At 39.1% G+C, this 18,178-nt stretch overlaps 1 protein-coding gene across 1 annotated transcript; it reads left to right on the forward strand.

Annotated features, from left to right (window-relative positions):
* The first annotated feature begins 373 nt into the window (after positions 1-373).
* On the forward strand, positions 374-13,236 carry pcmtd1 (protein-L-isoaspartate (D-aspartate) O-methyltransferase domain containing 1). Its single transcript, XM_028426678.1, has 6 exons — positions 374-938; positions 5,832-6,292; positions 7,455-7,557; positions 8,513-8,684; positions 10,592-10,715; positions 11,052-13,236. The coding sequence occupies exons 2-6, from the start codon at positions 5,986-5,988 to the stop codon at positions 11,423-11,425; spliced, it is 1,080 nt and encodes a 359-aa protein (XP_028282479.1). The 5' UTR covers positions 374-938; positions 5,832-5,985; the 3' UTR covers positions 11,426-13,236.
* Positions 13,237-18,178: the final 4,942 nt, after the last annotated feature.

Here is an 18,178-nt window from a genome sequence, read left to right on the forward strand (position 1 = left end):
AAGACACTCATATTAAACAGCCCTTGTGCATTTTAAATAGTTGGTGATCATGTAAGTGGTACCTCTGTTATGCAATTAAACCGGTGACTGAGGAAGTAAACAAACACTTCAGCTATAGGTCACACAAAGATAAAAACAGAGTGAAACCAAAACACTGTGTTTATCAACTGAGGTCAACAGTCAGTGAAAGCCGACCAGTCCAGACCTCCGTGAGTCTGCTGACCACAACAGCTTCCTCTTTAAACTTGATGATCATCCTGTCCCACACAGAAACCACCTGCAGGCTAAATTTAGGCTCTGCCTTATGGGACATGTGAGAGGTTATAAAAGGTGTGTGAAGCCTTCTAATTTTATATTATATTATTATATATTCTCTCCTCTTAATGATCATGAGCAACATTTTCACAAGGGAACCTGTAGATAGTTTAAACTAGTGTAACCAATGTAATAGCTCTGCGATGTAATATAATATTCAGTCATCTATATTTTATAGACACTTGATGATGCAGCATTTATGTGGATGAATTTTACAATATTTACTTTTACAAGATTCCGTTGTAAATGAAAAAAATGAAAAGGATAGATAGATAGATAGATAGATAGATAGATAGATAGATAGATAGATAGATAGATAGATAGATAGATAGATAGATAGATAGATAGGAGCATCAGCAGTGAAGCAACAGTGCTTCCCTCTGTCGGCAATTTCAGACCACGTGACCTGTGTTTACATCCTCTCAGCTGTTTCTTTCTTCTTCCACTCCGACAGAGCGCCTCGCCGTTACTACTTCACCTTTCCAACTAACCAGCTAGTTAGTTAGCTCAGTAAACTAGCTGTTGGCCTCTCGGGGAGGCTGTCAGACAGTGTCTGTCAGTGTCCGTCGCAGCGCACGGTGCATTGTGCCGTTACAAGGACTGAGTAAATGCGACACGACATTGTGAGTACTTTTTAAATTTGTTTTAAGCTAACATGCGGTCATGCAGTGAGCTAGCTGCGTTCTGTAGACGGCAGACCGCGTTGTTATTAGTAACTGTTTTACCTTTTTGTAACGTGACATAACACACAGGCTGCATTTTGTGCGTGTGTGTGTGCTAGCTGTGGATAAAGAGGAGAGCTTACCTAACCTGCTTTGTCTCTGTTTTGATGATGGCGCACTCAGGCCCACTAAAGCTAACGTTAGCCAGCTTAACTGCAACTCAGATGGCGATGTCAGACACCAAATGACAAATTAAACGTTTAATTAACTCTGTTATGAAACAAGAATTCGAACTCAAAATGTGTACATTTTCATTTGGATGTGTGCACAGACTGCGCGGACTTTGCAGCTACAAATGTGAACCCCATCATGCGGAAGAGACTCCGAGAAATCACTAAACCTTTGTTTATTGTATTTTTTCACCTCGCAGCAGCTATTAAAACCTGCAAGGCTCATATTTCAGTCTCTGCTCAACAAACCGGTTTAGCTACTTGCTGCTAAAGATTGGGGTTAATCGCACTGCAGAGAGCTGGCTGCGTTTTGCTCGACAAGTGAGAACAAAAGCTGAAGGCTCACACTCCACAAACACACAGACACACACACACACACACACACACACACCAGGGATCCTGTGAGTGTTATTGAATTCGTGGCTCGACGTGTATTTGCTGTGGACTGGCAGGATTAGAAAAAGGAGCCGTGATTAATAACGGTTGACAACATTTCATGAAAACGCTGTTGTTGTTTTGCTCCAATCGTCACACGTCGTGCGGAGAAACGGTTCCAGCCGCCGATTGGCTGAGCTGTGTGGCAACTGGGTCATGTGACCAGGCGGCGTGCTGATTGGCCTCATCAGGTGTCAGTTGTGGGATTTTTTTGTGTTTGTTTTTGAGGAACATCTGTGGCCACCATTGCATATGACGACTGATCAGTGTCAGAAACTCCTCAGTAGTAGTGCAAATATTTAAACACAAACACTAGCAGGTTCAAGTGAAATAATCTAGAAGTACAGCTATTGATCAATGTCAGGATCAATTAATCTGCTAATAGTTTTGCTTACTTTATTAACATGTAAAAAAAAAACAGGTCCAAAGAACAGAAAACTATTTCCTAATAGTTTTGTAATATTATCTAAATACAATTATTGAAAATATATCAACCACCACAACCTGGAACCAATAACCTCAGCCAGTTTTTGTTAGAAAATGCATTTTTAAAGGTGCAAATCAGGATTGCAATAAGTGACGTTAAAGTTATTTGTTTCTGAACGTTTCAACCAGTGTCCCCAGTCTGTGCTGTAAAGGTCCCTCTCTGAAAGAGATGTAACAAAATGCTCCACTGTTCCACTTTCGTACATTTCACACAGAATACTGAGGTGTAATAAAGGCCCTGCAATTTCATCCTGAACAGACTGTGTGGATTTATCACCAGGTTTGACACTAGAAAAAGAGTGAGCAGGTCATGACCGTCAGTGTTGAAAAGATGTCAGATTTTTTTTAACTTTTGAGAGGGGTTGTTAAATCATGTGAAATTCTAAGGATAGTAAAAAATTGCTTCTTGACCATCTTTTCCTTGTCCACAGCAGATTTAATGGGAAGCAGATCATTTATGTCCGGGGTGTCTTGAAATAATGTGTTAGGGGCCAGGTGACAAATTTAACCTCCCGGTGGCACAAAGGTGAAGCAGCTATCAGATTTATTTGTTATCAGCACACAGACCGACCGAGTTAGCTCTTACTACTGCTGTGTGTTTTAATTTCAGTATTTATTGTAGGACGGTTGTTGTTGAATTATAGCACAGATGCTATCACTGTGCTGCACTTGCCTTCTAATTAATATATTCAAACATGTAAAATTTGCAACATGTTTTTTTTACACATGTTTAATTAATAATACATGGGACAGATTTATAGCAGAATTAATTTCCCTCTCTAGAACTACACTCTGACATTACACCTCCTTTAAAACATGTTAATTAATCAAATCGATTTACAAATAATATTATGAAAATGAAGGCAACACATCAGAAAGATTTTATCTCTCTTAATAGGCAAAGTGAGGTTTGCGTCTGTAAATTGGATACAAAACTTATTGATTAGTAAGGCCGCAGAGATATGAGCATAATTTCTTTGCCTGACATTGCTTCATGTTGTTTGAATTTACCCTGTCAGTGTTGGTAAACATCAGGACTGTCAGTTCACCTCGCTCTCCTTTGATCAGTAATGTGCGCTGCCTCTACAGGCCTTTAGTATTTAGTTACAGAGCTGTGTTGCCAGACGATCTGTTACATGTTTCGTCATCCTGCATGGTTCACTGAGGTGTTTCCAACCGGGTCACAGCAGCTGCTCATGACCTGATGTGACGTTTCCACACTTGTCATGTACACATGAGGAGTCAGGCCGGGCCATCATGTGTTTACCAGTGAATTAAAAAAAACTAGCATAGCTAATATAATTTCCCCAGCTGGTCTCTCTCGATGTTTTTTTTAAAGGAGTGAATTGATAATGACCCCTGTTTCAAGACCGGGTGGTAAGATGGTACAGTAGTGCCTGAAAGCAGATACCTCGTCTGACCCATTTTCCTGGGTTTTCTTTCAGTGCCTGCAGAAACAGGCAAAAGAGGGGTATAAAAAAACAACAAAAGAACACTGCTGTCCATTCAGTGATGGTGAGCGAATCAATGATTCTTTTTGCCTGTGAGAAAGAGCCGGCGGAAAATTACCTTACCAGGCCTCCCACTACAAAGTCACCTCTGAATTTCATCTTTATTAGCTGAGTCAGATGTGCAGATGCTGAGGAGGCAGAGAAGGAATTCAGAACTTGTCTCCCTTGGCTGCATCTCAAGCTATACACAGGCTTATGTATTTTTCTTATCAAAGCATTCATAAAGTGTTTAAAAAACTGGCATGTGGCAGGAAGTTTCTCTTTATGGCTGCAGTGTCTTGCTTTAAAGAAAAGCATTACATAATTTAGGATCACAGGCCATTACTTTTTTAATGTCTGTCACTTTCACAAAACGGTTTCTTGTGAGGCAGCTCAACCTCTGTGTGTCTTTTTCTGAAATGTGAAAGCCTCCAGTACATTATAAGAGACACAAGATAGAATAGTGAAAAGAAACAACAAAATCTCTTATTGTACTGAAATTGTTTGCAATTTAAAGCTGATGTGTCATCTCTGACTCTGCATGCCTCACTTCTGTTTTTCAGTATAGTTGTATCTCTGCACACTTGAATATGTGATGACGAACATCAGAGATATACAATTCTCTTGCTTACTACTGGTATTTAATAATTTACACTGTGTCGCGGTTTGTTCAGGCTCTGCAGATATACATTAAAAAAATGATTGACTGACAGCTCTCCTGCACACACTTTGACTAGCACAGCTTGGGCAACATGACAGCTCGAAAGCAAGATCCATTTTCTACTGCTGATAATTACAGCATGCTAGCTCTTTCTTTAATATGTCTGGGTTGCTTGCACTGCTCTTCTTCCATCTCAAATGTTTTGATGTGAATGAGCATCTGCCCTTGATGACAGGCTTGTGCTTGTCGTCTTTAGGTAATGCACGTCTATGTGATTGGGAGGCGTGGCTTCGGAGTGAGCTCCGAGAGAAAGGGGCGTGTGTTTACTTTCGAAATCTGGCTGACTCACTGAGTTTTCAAAATCTCCTACCCTACCTTTAATTGTCCAAAAAATGGACATTCATAGCTGGCCATTTCATCATGAAATGTGACAGCCAATCTGATCTTTCTCACTGACAGTCTGTGCTGCACATTCAGCATGCCCAACTTACTGGAACGCAGCTGACAAGGGTCCAACTATTGCAAACAATGCAGGAAGAACTGCAAAGTTTAAGGTCACATACGCTCAGAGGCGACCACACATTAGCCAGTAACTTGATGTATTAAGACCCTTTTATAGGTGTCTAGATTTGAATGAATGCCCCAGACTCTCCATGTCAATATTTACACAATATTGTGTATTGGCCACCCTTAATGTCATCTGTACGTTGCATAACTCTGCATCTACCTCCTGGTCATAGCAGCGTCAACTTTAGTACACGATGTGACAACAGGCCACAGAGTGTCAACTCAGTGTGACGGGTACTGAAAGCGGGTGAATTCAATCTGATTCTGAAAATCTCACAGCTGCAACTTTTGTTTTTTTTTTTTTGTATTTTACATCAGCAACATACTGGCAATACATGTCTGGATTTAGTCTTGGTTTGATGTTGTAGCTATCATATAAATCTTTCAACATGTACATATTTACATTTGAGCAGCTGCATGAAATGTTTCGTTTGAAGAAAAACAAACTCTTCAGCTCGCAACATTAATTATTAAAATGTAATCTATAAAAAAAATCTTCAGTTATTTTGTCATGTTACGGTACTGAAAGCAGAGGTAACAAATGGTTAATGGTATTTTTGTAAGTTAAAACAGCAAGCCAGTGTGTATTATAACTTGGCCCATAATAAATTGGTTATTACAGAATTACAGAAGCCTCTGTATTCAAACTAACTATGACAGATTGATGGATATATTTTCAGTATTAAATAATCACATAAATACTGCTAAAGTATCCACTAACCCTTTTTGAAAGGCATTTCAGAACATCAGTTTGTGAAGTTTCTTTCCTGATAAAAATTAATTTTAAAACCCACTCAAAGAGCGTATTAGAGTTTATTCTTCTGTTTCTCTTTCTTGTGAATTTTTCATCAAAAGACATTTCCAGTTTCAGTGAATTTTTCTTTTACCAGCATCTTTAAATCTACACTTCACTTGTAGATTTAAGCAGATGCTGTATTTCCCAGCAGGCCTGTCTCCCATAACGTGTTTGTGTCATTTTTCTCAGGTCACTCGCTGGCCAGACATGAACGCTGTCTGAACTGACATTTGAGTAGTCACAGTGGCAGCAGGATCCTTCAGCCAGCCGTCCATCTCCATGCCACTCTGAGGAGGAATCACTCATCCATTTGGCCCTTGTGTGTGTCTGTACTCTTTACGCCATGGGGGGAGCTGTGAGCGCCGGGGAGGACAATGACGACCTCATTGATAATTTGAAGGAGGCTCAATACATCCGCACAGAAAAAGTTGAGCAGGCCTTTCGGGCCATAGACCGCGGCAACTACTATCTGGACGGCTATCGGGACAGTGCCTACAAAGACTTGGCGTGGAAGCACGGAAACATACACCTGTCTGCTCCATGTATATATTCTGAGGTGATGGAGGCTCTCAAACTACAGCCAGGACTTTCTTTCCTCAATCTGGGAAGTGGAACCGGCTACCTGAGCACAATGGTTGGCCTCATCATAGGTAATTCCTGTACAGAAATTAAGTTGTAGTGGCAGCATATATCAAAGAACAATAAATACAATATATACAGGAAAAAAATCTAATACACATACACACACATAGCAGCAGACATGACATGTGCAGTGATGGGAGTTAAAAATAAATGTTACTTTTTTCAGTAACAAGTAATCAAACGAATTACTGTTTCCAGAGTTACAATGCCGTTACCGTTACTGACAAGAAATTGCAGTGTTACTATTGAGCTCACTGAGCTCATCCGAGCAAGCTGCGTGGGAGCTGTGAGGTTTTTCTTTGGTGAGAGGGGAGGCCGAGAAAACCACTATAAGTAATGACTGGCTAAGGTAGAGGACAATTCCATGGTAAACCATTCAGAGGCAGAGTGGGGCGGGTGTTCAGACAAACACGCACACACACAGTTGCACACACCTACGCAGAAGAAGTCACACATGCTGCTATGGCGAGTTCAGTGAGGGCGACGGTAGTTTTTTTTAATAAAAACTGAAGATAGAACAAACATTACTTTTCCCTTGTTAAGATAAAAAGCAAGAATATATGTGACATGCGTTATGTCCAGGAAAAATGCGTGTTTTCACATCAGTCACAAACAATTTGAATCTCAGGAAGCACCTCTCATCGTCACACGCCTTAACGCATTAACAAATTAGACACTGCTGATAGTAGCCCAAACCCAGGTGATAACTCTGCTAACAAAGGAGACGGAGCCACCACATCCAAGGCGATCAAGCTGATTTTTCTGCTCCACAAAATCTTGAGGTAGACAAACGTGAACAGACTGATGGTCAAGTTCCAAAACATCCTTTGTGTTTTATCGATCAACCAGTAATGATCTGTAGTTACACTGACATTTATGGGCTTGGTCAGATGACAATATTTGCCTCACATGCAACATTGTGGACACGCAGTCCACAAAGCATGAACTGGCGAGTATTGTGTTGTTGTTCTTGTGATATTTTGGGTGCAATTTATCTTCCTTATTTATCAAATAATTGGTCCATAAAACTTCAAAAGAAGAATGATGAACATATTTTAAAATTCCAAGTCTATAAATTATTTGTTGTCTTTGACAGATACTTAGAATTCTAAAAATACATGAAAATATAATAAAACATTGTTCTGTGTTTGTTTTTTGTCCTCTCTCAAGGGCCATTTGGTGTGAACCATGGAGTTGAGCTCCACAAGGATGTTGTTGAGTACGCCAGAGAGAAACTGGATGAGTTCATAAAGAACAGCGACAGCTTTGATAAGTGAGTACATGTTTTAAAAGAATATTGTGTTACATTCATTGATCATAACACCCATAATACAGCAAATTATCCATCACTTACATGCAAGCACTTATTTTGTTTAGATGATTTTGTCCCTCATCTACTGTGTTTCTGCTCTACACAAACACATTTTAATAAAATGGCTGTGGTGTTGGGCATCTGATAAGGATTTAGATGCATTAATCTGTTACTAAAACTGGGCTTCCTAGATTTCTTTTTCCATTGTCACACTGCTGTGATAAACAGGTCGGCTATATTCAGCGGCCACTGACTCCTGCTGCATATTAAGTACAGACAGGAGAGCGGTATCAAAGTTCTTTTCCAACAATCTAGGACTACCAGTCTCATTTTTTGAGACTGGAGTGATTTGAATACATCTGTGTATCAGTAAGATCAGATTGAAGTCAGATTTTCACAGATGCACCTCAGTCTTGACTCCTGACTCTCTGCTTTAGACAATGTCAAATCTAGAGTGACAGATGTGCTGAGCAGAATCCATGCTGCTATCAGCAGCGCTATATGGAGGACAACATGGAGGGTAACTGTCTATAGACAGACACAGAAATAAATTGTCTGCTGGCACTTCTGGCAGCATTGCATCCATGCTGAAATGCTGCGTCACCAGTCGAGCTACATAGTTACAACAATAACCTCAGCAAATAAACAGATGTCTGCACAGTATAGCCGTGATTTTAGAAACAAATCTTGAGTCCCTGCACTGCCCCCCCACAAAAAAAGTCAAACTACATGTGTGGAAGTGGATGTTTTCAAACTGCAGCCACAAGTGACAGTCATCCTCTCTCGTGTAGTTTGTATAATTCTGTCACAGCGTTCAAATGTGATGATGAGCCCAACACAAAGAAAAACATGTTTTCCTTGTGGTTGGTTGTTTTTTGTGCATTTATTCAGTGCATCTCTCATTATTTTTTCACAGGTTTGAGTTCTGTGAACCGGTCTTTGTGGTGGGGAATTGCCTTGAAATCTCCACAGACAGTCACCAATATGATCGCATTTACTGCGGCGCTGGAGTGCAGAAGGACCATGAAAATTACATGAAAGTGCTGCTCAAAATTGGAGGCATTCTGGTGATGCCTATAGAGGATCAGGTAAGTACCAGAGGCCATCAGAGTGATACACAATCGACACATAGTGATTGCTATTCAAAATGCACGAGGGATAAGTAGGTAAAATAGCTCTGACCTCTAAGACATGGTTATGCAACTTTTTCCATGCATTATTGAGCCACGACTGCCCCTGAATTTAAGCCGCCGTGTTCAGAGTACACACAGTGCTGTATCAAAACATGTTTTATTTAAAATGGTGGATGTGTAAATGTGGACAGACTGTGGGGCATGTAAGAGGGCACTGAGGATATTTTGGGATGTTGGTGGAGAAATGGTTGACAGGAACCTTTTCCAGTAAGGAGGGCAAAGATTGTGACAGATTCATGGCCGAGGCCTCAGGGCAATTTAAGGCATTTAATGGAAAAAGGAACTGAAGTAAAGCAAAGCTTGGCTCAGATTAGACATTGTGACCTGAGGGTTTTATATTGGTTCTGTACTTACAGTGTGTGTAGTGAGTTCACAGTGTACACTACCGGACAGTAAACTGCCCATTGAAACAAAAGTGGAAGCCATTTCTAAGATTAAAAACAGTCTAAAAAAAAACATAATTAAACATCGTGTCATCAGAGATTGTTGTAAGATCTACCAGCATAAAAGCTGCACAGCCCAAATCCACTCGGACCACATCCACACTAATGCAGATAATTTTAAAAACACTTTTTCTCTCTCTCTCTCTCTCTTTCTGTTTTGGCCTTTCATCAGCTCCAAGACGACATTTTCCACTTCCCATCTCCTCCAGAGCTTTTTGAAATTACTCTCCACAGTGAACAAATATAAGACAGGCGGTGTAGTGAGAGGACAGAGCGCTTCAAAGACTGTGCAGCACAGAGGCATCTTGAGGAAACAAACTTTGTCATCATTATCATCAGCCAGTTAATCAGTTAATGTAAAGCATTACAAGCCTCATCCACAATGTGGTGAACAAACTGTATACAACCTTTGTTTGCTATCATTTTCTGACACAGAGGGTGGATCCAATACCAATAACATTTTAAAAACTGGTAAATATTCACAAATTGTGGACATTTAGATAGCAGCATCAGAATAAATCTAATGTAACAGCCTTTAGGTGTAGGAGAGACATAATTTTTACTATGCTCGTTTTCACTTTAATGTGGCCCATGAGGGGATTTAAATTTTAATTTTTGACCTTTTTCTAGATGTCTGTGATGGTTTCTGTGTTCTGTGTGTGACAGTTCTCAGTGCTCTTGTGAGAGAACAGGATCTCTTTCAGATTACTGGTACCATATAAAGACTATTACTGTGTCAGGTATTAAAATACAATTCTAGAAGGAAAAGAGAATTCCAAATTATTTATTAACGATAAGTCAGAATTCATAAACAAATACTTTTATGTAGGTATCATCCAGTTTCTTAACATTTAATTTCCCCTAAACCTTACGTTTTGCAAAGCTCCATCTGTCCTTTAATTAAATTGATTTTGCATATAAATTAAGTGTCAAACTGAGTTTAAGTTCCATAGCTGCATATGCAAAATAGATTGGGGGGCGTCCGTTTACTCCTGCACTATTGTTTATATTTCTCTGCTGTAATGAGCACCTGGAGTTTGGTGCAGCATCATTAATTGTGTGATTGTTGCAGAGTATTTGTACACAGATAATTGCTGCAGTGTATTCCTGATTTGTGTTAAAAATCACACAAAGAAGGTCATAACAAACAACGAATATACCACCTAAATAAAAATTTGGGTGTTATATTCACAAAAACAATCAGTAAAGAAACTGTGTTCAGCAGCAGGTGACTTAATAGAAAATAGATTTTAAAGAGTCTGTGCTGGTTGGAGTCCTTAGCCTCTGCTCCTAAATGCACCGCTGTATTTCATATTTTAAGTGCTCTGTGCTGAGTTTAGGTTTGGTCTCTTTATGCAGCTGACCCAGATAACCAGGACTGGCCAGTGCACATGGGAGAGCAAAAACATCTTGGCGGTGTCCTTTGCCCCCCTGGTCCAGCAGAGCAGAGCTGATGGAGAGAAGCCTGACACTGTCCAGCTGCGTAAGTTACACAGCCTCATCCAAACACACTCTCACAGACTGTGTTTTATTGTGCCTAACTCGTCTTGAATCGTAAAGCAGGAGACGTAAAGTCAGACATAATGTGACGAGACGATTCCTGAAGCAGTATTTGGCTTGACATATGCAGCTCGCCCTGCAGCTGCTCCACAGAGCCAGCTATTTCTTTTCTTGAAACACTGAGACACACTTTTCTCTCTCACGTCCACACTTGTTTATGCTGACCTAGTTGAAGGACTGGTGCAGTCTTATGGATTATTCTTATTTTTGTGGCGCTCTGCCCTGAAGGACTTGTGTCCTCTCTCTCATTTGTCTTTAGCTCCAGTGACTGTCCGCAGCCTTCAGGATCTGTCTCGGATCTACATCCGCCGCACTCTCCGAAACCTGGCCAACGACGGCAGTCAGGGGAAGGATACGGTGCAAAGGGTTCCCCAGAAACGCAAACGCAGACGCTGTCGCCGGCGACGCATCAACACTTATGTTTTTGTAGGCAACCAACTGATCCCCCAAATGGTGGAGAGCGAGGAGGAGGAGCATGCTGAGGAAGAACACAAGGAGGTGGAGGAGGAGGAAGAAAGAGACATTGGGGACATTGAAATCCTCAAGCAAGTGAACGTGTTGAGACACCAAATAATGGCGTTACCGCTGCCTGAGTCACTGAAAGCGTATTTGCTGTACTACAGAGAGAAATGACTGGTCCACTTGATATCCATTCTTAATGGGTGCAGCGCCTGCTGAGTGCTTTTCTTCACCTTTTTCAGTACAAATGTAGCATTATTTCCATTTAATCTTGATGGCAAAACTGTCACTGAAAGAGACGTCATAGATAATACTGGATAATAATGTTATGATTGTCATGTTAGTTTTTGTTGACACTTTGTTCTGATTTGTAAGAAAAAAACAAAAAAAGCATACTAAATGGACATAGTTTCCAAAACTGGTTTTGAGATTCAGATTTTATCACAATGTCAGGATTTCTGCAAAAAAAGTGCAGACTATAAATTGTATAAAAACATATATTTGTTAAATATGATCATGCTGAAACGAAGACTTTTATTGCACCTATTTTTAGAAGCTTTAACTTTCTGTCAGTGTCTGATGATTTAATGATGCTGACAGACACTGAAAGGCAAATAAGGCCACATCCTCCCATGTTGAGTTAAAGAGTACGATGCTCTTGCATAATCATGAATCTTACTCTTACTGGTATTTCATTTTTTTACCTACCTATTGCAAGAAATCAGTGATTAGTTCATGAGTTTTTTCTACAGCGCACCTTTTGATGTTTTCTACAGGGTGCTCACAGTCTCTCATGCTGATACGATGAGGTGTTTTAGACCCTCTCCTCTCCATGGTTTTCTTTGCATTGTTAATGCATATGATATTTTAAATACTCATATCAGAAAATACTGATGAAATGGATGATTTAAAGGGACAGTGAAATCCCAAATCAGATATTCATTTTCCCCCCCCCCAACCACAGCCTGGAGTGCTGTTTATCCATCTAGATTGTACTGATGGGAGCGCTGTAGAGATTTCTGCCTTGTCTTCAATATAATGGAACTAGATGGCACTCAGCCTATCTACACCCAGCACCCGTATCACTGCGCAGAAGACAGTGCACATCCATCAAAGACAAATGTTATGGCTCAACCGAGGAGGACACCATCAATGTCACAAACAGTCATCATGGGTAGATTCACACAGACTTCTGAGCAGTGACACCGTTGCTGGATTTGAGTGAAAATAGTTTCTACCATGTCTTTTTGGAGTTTAAATGGAAAGGTCAAGTTTAACCGATTAGCACCCCATTTAGAAGGATATGACAAAACAGCCCTGAAAGATTTCATAGAAAGGGAAATTGTACTGTGCAAACATGATGAATGTTGCCCTGAAAAACAAGCTAAGTGGCATCTAGTATCATTATATCAGACAAACCAAGCTAGAAGGATAAACAGCCCAGCAGGCCATGCATATTTCATGTTGAGGTGAACTGTCCCTTTAAAGCAGGTAAACTGATAAAGGTGAGATGTTAATCAATAATGAGTACATGCATGAATATATTGTACATGTCTGTGGTTGTTACTTCACAGAAGTGGTCACTGGAGGTGATGTCCCAGGTGATCATGTTGTAGAAATGTTTCTTTTTTGGATGAATTAGATGGCCTTGAGACAAATCTCCAATTCTGTATAATACTGAAGCTTTTTCTTTTTTTTTTATTAAATAGAAAACAACGCAAATCAGAATCGTTGAGGATTTTGACGCCTTTTGTATCCTGGACTTTAAACAAAAAGCACCTTAATCTGCAGCAGAAGAGGGAAAAAACAAAACAAAATAAAACATACAAAGGTGCCATTTTGTTGGCTGAATTTGTATTCTTGGACTCATTGTAATATATAAAAAGCTGCTTGCAGAACGTTCCTGATCGTGATGGCTCTCAAGTGCCAACGTCCCCCCATCACATTAGGATTTCTGTGCACAGTAAATTTACCCAGAAATAAATCAAAAAAAAAATTATGACGGTGTATTTCTACAGAAACATTCCACAGTGGGAAAAAAAGAGACAACAGCACATCACCGATCTGACCGGTCACACTTTTCTTCTTCACGCTTTAACCATCACAGGAGTTACTTTGAATGCATCATTTTAGTATTCCAAAAGCTGAGTTGAATGTTGTTGATATTAATTCTATTCAATATAAAAGTGATATATATGTATTGTTATCATACAGTTTAATTTGATTTGTCGTAGCGCCCTCTTGCTGTACTGTATCTTTTGACACTGGGAACTCCACTGCTGTCTGTTAAATAGATAAGATATATTAGTGCTATAGGTCTTCATTTTGTTCTGGTGTAATGAAAAATATTTTTGTTTGAAAGCGGGGCTGATTATTCTATTAGTAGTTTTTCTGTGTGACGAGGTAACATTTATGTTCTGTAAGGTTTTTTTTTTACATTTATTGCAGAAGCTTTGCAAGTAAGCAATAATGGAATAATTTTTCAGCTTATAATTACCAATAACAACATAGTCCCATTTGATTCGCATACTATCCATTAAAATCCACATGACCAATTACATCCATGCAACAGTTTATATACCATTATCTAAAATGTAATTGCTAATTAGGGAGCACATTAAGTGTTGAAAGCAGGGGACCTACAACCTCGACTCTCAGGTCACGCCTTGCACCAAAGTTAATGGGACTGCTGTGATTACATTTAATATGGACGACATTCGACTGCAAAAATAAATAAATAAAAATGGCACCCGGTAAATAGCAAGTCATAACTGATTCTGTGCTCCTATATTAAGTTAATTTGTTAAGAGCCAAAACAGTTCTGTTCATCAGGCCTAGGTTGATTTTTCTCTCATATAGTGTGTGCAGTTCATTTTGAAAATGTGTTGTTTCTCCGTAAATGTTTGGCACAAAAATAAAGGTCACAATCACATTAAGTGTCTTCTAATCATTGTAACCGAGTCTTGCTTGATAAACAGCTTTTCTCCCCCGTCAAGTGCAAGTTAAAGCAAAGCAGGTTTTTTTTTTTGTTTATTTTTGTTTCTGCTGCTTTTATGTGACATTTCAGAGTGAATAATTATGTGTTGGACACCGTATCATTTGTGCCATCACTTTTGCTAACAAGCCTGTATTTTCTACAGCAGCACAGGTGTTCAAGAAAACTGAATTAATTATTGGTACAAAGTTAATTGAACGTGTGCTTTTCCTGTTTGACTAACCTTTGCATGCTGCATTTGCCTTATCGAGTTTCTCACAGATAAACATCTCATGCTGTTATAAATTGTTGTCTGGTGGAAGGAAAGGCACTTGTGTAAAATCAGTTTTGGATATTAAGTATAGGTGTATAAAGAGCCATTATCACAGCAGAGTTGATACTTGATTCTGATTGGTCAGTCAGTCTATTATCAGTATTCCTAAAGGAACCAACTGCCGCTATACAGAAAAGGCTGTTGCTATGGACGCAGTTCTGATCACTGGGGAACGTCCAGTCTGCTCAAGAAGTATCAACAATATTTTTCAACATCACTGACTTTAGTTAGCCATGTAATATTTTTTGTTAGAAAACACAACATTGTCTCCTTCCCAACCCTCAGATGATTTTGGAAACCCATTTCTGGGTGACCAGTGTGACAACTCCCACCAGACACGCTAGCATCCACTCATTCACACCATCACAAGATCTCACTTACGTGATCTGCTTTATTACTTTCTCCACCTTCTGGCTTTCAAGTTGGTTAAAGATGTCCCAAGTATGTGTGGGAATGATGTGCTAAGATAACGCCTGTTGAGAAATGTGACAATATCAGCTGAAAATATGAGCCACAAATACAAAACATACTGTTATAAAACACTTTTTTTTTTAACTTGGCGTTTGTTTTCATCAACTAACTCAATTCTTTTAAGCTTATCTGTCCGCACTGTTAATCAGACATTTTCTTTGATGCCTGCAAAGTTTCTCCCAACTTTACAAACTTTTTGTCTTTGGTAGAAGATGTGAGCTTGAACTATTATGGACTGCACAGCTTGAGGACTTAATGACTGACCCATCAGTGGACCAGTGCTCATTAAGGAGACTTACACTTTATGTCTGGCTAAAATTACCTGCCCTTAGCTGCAGGAAGCTGAGGTCACATAAGTGCAGGAGTCTGCGGTGTAAAATAATGTTTTAGCCATGCGTTTATTAAAAATAGATGGGTTGGTGTGAAAAACGTCTGTTTTAGACTGTTTTAGAAGTTGCATTTAAAGGGTACTGCAGCTCTTGGGGAACTCACAAAAGTCAGATAAAAAGGAGAAAATGTTTAAATATGAAATAAAGACAGAACTATCCTGACAACTACTCTTTAAATTTATGACCTAGGTGCTTCTACCAAAGCAAAAATACATTCACTCGAAGTGAAAAAACTAATTTTGTACTCAACATTTTCAGTTAATATTTACTACTACATCAAAGTATACTTTTACTTTGGATTAAACATTTTTTTTTACATGCAATTTTATTTAGTTAAGTTAAAATCTATGATTCAGCACTGTAAACTGTAATTTTACTTCCACATTAATGAATATATTTTCTTTAGGCACAAACCAAAATGTCACTTTATGCTGTTTTTTTTATATAACAATAACCATACAACACCTCATGGCTTAAAGATGATTACAAATAGATCCAGTAAAATGTGTGATGTGCAGCCCAGCAGCAATGGCTCTTCAACTTTATGAGGCTCATCCATGTTCGGCATAATGCACCTGTGGCTGTAACTCAAAGCTACTGTTTAAATAAAGCATTTCCATTGGGGTTTGCCATTCTTAGAGATTAAATCAACTTAACAGTTTAGTGAGGACTGACTCAACAGCGTGTGTACTGTTCATAATGATCACTAATTAGAACTCATACACACAGTGACTACATTAAGCTTAGCTAAGGTAAGCTAGCGGTGGCGTTAGCTAGCTAGCGATGGCGCTAGCTTAGCTAGACAAGACGCATGCAGTAACGTGCATTTCGGTCGATATTCGGAGTTTTACTGTCTCCTCCCAGCACCTGCAGTCAGTGCTGCTGTAAACTCCCTCTTTCCGCCCCAGAAAATGTGCTGACAACAACCAGAGCATGCCCCAACATACAACACATATCATACTCAGTCACTCTACTTTTCACTGACAGAAACATGTTAGCAACAATACTGCGGTTGCACTTGCAGAGAAAACATCAACATTTGAGTGACAAATTAGTGCGAATAACCTGGTTTAACTGTAGGCGGGAAAAAATACGTCACCTCCTGTAACCAAACAAGACAAATACAGACACGAAAACTGCTGTCCAACCAGCCACTAACCACAAACATGCTTATAAAACACACTTAGAAGCGTTTAGAAGCAACAAAAGTTCAATTTCTTACCTTGTTTTTAGGTAAATAACAGAAGATGGAGCGATGCAACTTTCTTCTTCTTCTTCTTCTTTTAGTTTAATGGCCGGCGGCATCCTGTTCTCAGGTACATTACCGCCACCTGTACGATACTGGAGCGTAAAACTGAGTGGTAAAGAAAAATAAAAACCTGTTTCCCTTAGATAACTTAGCAAATATTTCCACGGTTTCCCTTTTAGTATGTATGGTATCTGAAATTCTGTGATACGAAGCAACTTTTTCAAAAGAACGTCCATGACAGGTACGAGCCGGACGGTCATGTGACGTCATTTGGTCATGTGACACCAAACCCTCTGGTTTGAAGAGGGAAAAAAAACTTTATTAATACAAACGTTATTTTCAAATCACTCCAAAGGCTGTATTATTTGTTTTAAATCAAACTTAATTAAAAACTATTAAAAAAATCTTTCTTTTCTTTTAAATACTAGAGCAGAAGAATAAATATTCTGTGTATAGTGTTGTTGTTGTGTTCTTTCACATGACCACACCAAAGTAAAATCATGAAGTGAACAAATGAGCACATGAATGTCAGATAAATATTCCCTTTGAATATAAGAAGCTGCTGTACTTGTAGTATATAACAGATAATATCTTAAAAACTTCATTTCTCATGATAAATCCAAGTGAAAAAAACATCAGACCACAACTGAGCCATGATATAAAAGTTCTCATTTATTAATTAATTACACAGCATATTTGTTAATAAAACATCTGCAAAAAATAAAACTAACGTCCCTCTGTAGATCCTTTGTTATAAGGGCGTCTGCGACCGAGATAGATTTAAAGCACAGAAACACATCACTCAGACTTTCTTTGCATAGACCACCATTAGTTTCCATCAGACACTCACACCAGCACCGAGCACTTCACTGTCATCTCATTTACCATCCTCTCCAGTTTACTTACCCACAGCGGGCCTCATCTGTTGGGACTCCTCTTTGTTAATGGAAGGTAAGAGTGTGACTAATTGCGTTAATTGACCTGAACACATTTTGAATTTGATAGTTTAGTCGTCACTCTGCGGCATTTATAAACCATTCAGTGCAGATTTGAAGGGGTATCTTGAACATATTTTTTGTTGTTTTGAGGGGGGAGGCCATGATGCTACATATTTTTATATCCTCCCAGTGTTTAAAGTCTTTATTTTATTTACAAGCTAAAGTCAACATGAAGATAAAATATTCCAAAAATACACCATAGCTGATTTTAATTTTTCTAAACCGGTCCATAGAGTGAACGATGGAGAGAGCACACAGTTATGAGCTACCTAGCTATAAATCATCTCTCAGGTGCACATCAAATTAACAAATGCCATAATCCCTACAGATAATCCCCTCACGTAATCACTGTAATTCATAATATTGTGAATTCATTTGAATATCAGTGTATATTTACATAATCAAGTTTGGGGGAAAATGCTATAAACATTATGGAAGGAGTTTCTAATCATGTTAAGAGAGATGTTTTTTTTTTGTTGATGGTGTGAACCAAAGTATCCTTCTTCATCCAT

This window comes from Parambassis ranga, chromosome 17 (assembly GCF_900634625.1).
Source record: "Parambassis ranga chromosome 17, fParRan2.1, whole genome shotgun sequence".
NCBI lineage: Eukaryota > Metazoa > Chordata > Actinopteri > Ambassidae > Parambassis > Parambassis ranga.